Source organism: Egretta garzetta, unplaced genomic scaffold, assembly GCF_000687185.1.
Source record: "Egretta garzetta isolate BGI_Z169 unplaced genomic scaffold, ASM68718v1 scaffold163, whole genome shotgun sequence".
Classification (NCBI taxonomy): Eukaryota; Metazoa; Chordata; class Aves; order Pelecaniformes; family Ardeidae; genus Egretta; species Egretta garzetta.
This window is the reverse complement of record NW_009259308.1, coordinates 1,606,891-1,611,677: the sequence shown is the minus strand read 5'-3', so window position 1 is coordinate 1,611,677 and position 4,787 is coordinate 1,606,891. Positions and strand designations below refer to the sequence as shown.

General features: G+C 45.5%; 1 protein-coding gene across 1 annotated transcript in view; it reads right to left on the bottom strand.

Annotated features, from left to right (window-relative positions):
• Positions 1–3,931, bottom strand: part of SLC44A5 (solute carrier family 44 member 5) — a 105,306-nt gene extending 101,375 nt beyond the window's left edge. The window contains exons 1-2 of the mRNA XM_035891742.1: positions 3,893–3,931; positions 3,724–3,798 (exon numbers count right to left, since the gene is read on the bottom strand). Of these exons, the coding sequence (XP_035747635.1) occupies positions 3,724–3,798; positions 3,893–3,931 (114 nt within the window). The remainder of the gene's footprint in view (positions 1–3,723; positions 3,799–3,892) is intronic.
• Between the last annotated feature and the right edge of the window lie 856 nt (positions 3,932–4,787).

Here is a 4,787-nt window from a genome sequence, read left to right as displayed (position 1 = left end):
GTGCTGAGCCCCCCCAGCCGGGCCGGGCCGGGCCGCCCCGCGGGGAGCAGCCTCCAGCCCACGCGTGGACAGGGCATGAGCTCACGGTGGCTGCTAAGGAGTCGAAGCACTCAGGTGGGCTCACAGAGAGCTGGGGATTCCGTCTCCTCCCGAGCGGGAGGAATTTTAACACCTCGGGTTTGGATCTGGGTGGGGGCATTTTCATGATTCGGTCAAAAAACAGGTTCAGTCCTGACAAACATAGATTGCTGGTGACCAACCTTCCTGCAGTTGTCATCCACCTCCCTTTGTTTTATCTGAATTGGGCAACGGCCACTTAAAGAGCAATTAGCGTGATTGCTGAGATTCTTTTTCAGTCACGACAGCCCAAATCATCACCACAGCAAAAGGACCCTATCTTCAGATGTCACGTTGCTATTTATCTGTTAGTCTGTTGTTAGGGAGATGTCACTAAGTCCAACACACAGAACATTCTGTATTGAAAAAAATTGGAAATAACCCCATGTAATTCTCAACAAGTGCACCTGTAGGCCATCATTTACATTTTTACACATGAGGGTTTTGAGGAAAATGTACTTTTTAATTTGCACACTACATATGTAGCACCTCATTCGTCCTCCCGAAGGTCTCAGTTCAGGCCAATTGCTCTAATAATTACTGAACTTCACATATGCAGTCTTCTCTGCTAGTAGTGGAGGTACTGGGGGATGTTATTTCCCCCTTTGCATTAAATTGTGAGCATTTATTTGGCCTTCTAACTTTTAAAATGAGTAGTTGCTTCCTCCAGTTACTCCATTTCATCAGAATACTACTTAGGGAGAGGTTTATGCATTCTGTGCACCACTGGTGGTCTGCAAAGTTAATGAGAGTTACTTCTTAAACCTAGTCTGCCTATCCTCTTAAGCCACTTGCCTGGTCTAGCTACCCAAGATGCCTGTCTGTGTTCCAGGAAATGGATCCCAAGGATCCAGCACCTGATGTGGAAAAGGGATGACATACTTTGCTATCTAAGAAGAAATCCTTATTTCATCTCAGTGTTGATGACTAGGAGAACAATTCAGACGATCTCACCTACAGAAAGAAGAGCTGCTTGTGTCAGAGATCAAGTCAAACGTGAGAAAAGCTGCGTAGGATGGCTTTGTAAGGAGCAAGGTGGTAAGCTAATGTCTTCTGGCTCATTCCGATCAGGCATGGCAGCCCGAAAGTAACAGGGCATGACAGGATTTGCTACTCAGAGAAGCTTCAGTATTGTTCTACAGCGCAGTGTTACCCTGGTCCCTCTGTGTGGAGGGATGTATCTATATATAGCCTACTTTCAAGAATGGACGTTGGAATCTCAACAAACTACACAATAAAAAACATAGGTAATGGAGTTTGTATAGCCAGGCCTACAAATAAACATGTAGAAGATATTATATATGTATCACATATTATACATTATATAATATACAGCATACACAATATACTATATATTGAGCGCATGTATATTACTGTGTATGTATAATATTATACATACTATATAATATAGTATTTATATTACGTATTATGTATGGCATTTAGCATATGTTATATTTAACACATATGCTATATTTAACAGAACATATGTATGTTGGGCTATGGCTAACAATCAGAAATAAGCTTTTACTTACACAGCACAGCACTTCCAAGTTCTGGCAAAAAAAAACCCTCACATGCACTCTAGCAAAGTTTTTTCTTTCTTTTCATTAGGGTTTATAGACCAATATAAAATTAGGATTCTTACAATTTTTTTTTAAAGAATAAAATCATGTATAATATTAAGAAGTTAGTGTAGAATCCTCCAGGATAAGAAGTAACTTTTTACTTGGTTCTGACTACCAGAACCAAGGAATAACTTAAAAATACACACACAAAAAAAGAGAAAACTTGTGTCGTGGTTTAACCCCGGCCAGCAACTCAGCACCACCCAGCCGCTCGCTCACTCCCCCACAGCGGGATGTGGGAGAGAATCAGAAGGGTAAAAGTGAGAAAACTCGTGGGTTGAGGTAAAGACAGTTTAATAAGGAGAGCAAAAGCTGCGCGTGCGCAAGCAAAGCAAAGCAAGGAATTCATTCACTACTTCCCACGGGCAGGCAGGTGTTCAGCCATCCCCAGGAAAGCAGGGCCTCGTCACACTAACAGCTACTTGGGAAGACAAACACCATCACTCCAAACGTCTCCCCCTTCCTTCTTCTTCCCCTAGTTTATATACTGAGCATGACACCATACGGTATGGAACAGCCCTTTGGCCCGTTTGGGTCAGCTGTCCCAGCTGTGCCCCCTCTCAGCCTCTTGTGTCACCTGGCAGAGCAGGGGAAGCTGAGAAGTCCTTGACTGGTGTAAGCACTGCTTAGCAACAACTAAAACATCATTGTGTTATCAACATTCTTCTCATACTAAATCCAAAACACGGCACTAGGCCAGCTACTAGGAAGAAAATTAACTCCGTCCCAGCCGAAACCAGGACAACTTGCTAAAAAGAATTTAAAAGGTTAGAAAAGCACTAAAAAGTACATGAGTTTGAGTTTTTCAGGTAGATGGAAGGCTATGTAAGGACACCACTTTGAACATAGCACATCATCTTTATCTATTCATGTTTCTCATAAGGGCCTGAGAAATGGCAAAAGGAAGGCAGCATGTCTAGATAGAATGAAAAGGGCAGTTGCTACAAACAAGGAGGAACCTTTTAATAAGCTAAAGTCGTGTTCAAATGAGTAAATTATAAAGGATCACAAAATCTGGCAGGTTAAATGTGAAAGCACAAGAAGGCAGGCCAAAAAAGAGCTTGAGCATTAATTTGCAAAAACTGTAGACACTAAAAATAATACTTTTTTTAAAGGCCAAGAGCAGGAAGAAAATATGCAGGGCCCATATGATATTTTTCTTAAGCCTCCTATGCACAATGGACTTGAAGGTGATAAACATTTTGGAAATTTTTGAAAATACTTCTGATGAAAATCCAGAAAACGGCAGACTGATAAAACTCACCTCTGCATGTTGCAAATAGTGGAAACGACAATAACGCAGACAGATTTGGAATATATGATATATTGAGAAGTATGATTTTTGTAAAGACAAGTCATGGCTCACAGAACTACTGGAGACCTCCTAAGGAGTCAGCAAGCATGAAGATGAGGGAATACAGCTGATCTTCCAGTTATTTGGATTTCTGAAAGCGTTCCACAAAGTTCCTCATCAAAAATTCTTAAATAAATTAAGCCACCATAGAGGGAAAAGAAACAGTCTTTTTATGGCTAAAAAATGTTAATGGACGTTAGGGGTGGCTGTCACCTGTTGCAGCTCCAGCCCAGGACCCCTCCTGCCCAGATGCTGGAGCTCAGGCCAGAGCCAGGGGACCCGGGGTCTCTGCTCAGGCAGGGGGATGTGGCTGCCACCTTCCCATTTGCAGGTTCAGCCAGCAGCAAAGCTGAGCACGTGGCCTAGAGAGACGCACACCGACATGTGCAGGACACTGACTTGGCTGGTCACACGCATTGCCACAGCTGAGGCACTGCCTTCAGTGGTGCCTACACACCGGACCCCCATTTAGCACAAGCACAGGCAGCCACGTCCCCTCCTCCTCTGGGGCTGGCAGAGACAAACGGTCACTCGTGCAGGCACAGACACGAGACTCTCTGGATGCACGAGCACATGCGTGGCCCCTCTGTCTGCCCAGTACCCCTGCCCAGATCTCAGCCCTCTTACCTGCCTCAGGGGCTGCCTAATTGCTGGCTGGTCCAGCTTGATATTTGCTGCAAACACGTAGCATTCGTACTCATCCTGCAGGCACACCACACTCACAGGTCACCCTGGATAACAGCATGGATCCTTGCCTGCCTGATACCCCTGCCTGGACCCAGCGTCTCCTACTCACCAGCGAGTCCAGCTTGAAGTTTGCCAGCGAGTGAGACATGCACACCCACTTTGGGGAAGATACTGGCACTCGCCGCCTCAGCAGCCAGCATCAGGCACACGAGCTGTGACCTGCGGTCCTGCTCCAGCTGCTGGCGCTAAGCCCCTCGCTCGCCTCATCCACACCGGTTCCTCACAGCAGCAGGTTTTCAGGACACACACTGTTCCCACCTCAGCAGCCAACAGCGGAGACCTCCACCCACTCCAGCAGCTGACACTGAGACCTCACCAGCTCCAGCAGCTGACACCACAGGCTGGGGCACCTACACTGCCAGTCTGACTCAGTTTGCTGGTACCAAATCCACTCACACAGGACCCTCAGTAGCTGGCACTTCATCTTTACAACACACATACACATGGGATAGATAGTGAGATTACAAAGAGAAGGAGTTAAGGGAAGACTTAAGAAAACGACTGTGGTGATCAGGTGCTGGGCTCAGGCAGACAAGTGTACTGACTGCCCTCTTTTACGTGACTGGTTTGTTTTATAGCCCATTCTGCCTATTCTCCCTTTGTTCCTCCAGATGCCCTTCCCCTGCACGTTCCTTCATTAGTTTGCATAGCTCCATGGGTCCCTTTCCAACGTTCTGCACCCTCAGGTTTGCATCCTTATCAGTTGCAAAGCCCTGCAGTTTATTGAGAGCCAGTTTGTTTCTTGTCTTTGTTGCCACCATGTTTCTGTGTCAAGGTTGTGTCTCCATATTTCGTTTATGGCTTCCCACTCTTTCTTGGTATCATATTTTACAAGACCTTTGACCAGGTGATCTTACTGAAATAAACATTTCCTCATCAATTAGTGTGACTGACTGGGTTTGTGTCTCATCACTGCCTCCCTTACCATTTGTCAGTCAGGTCTG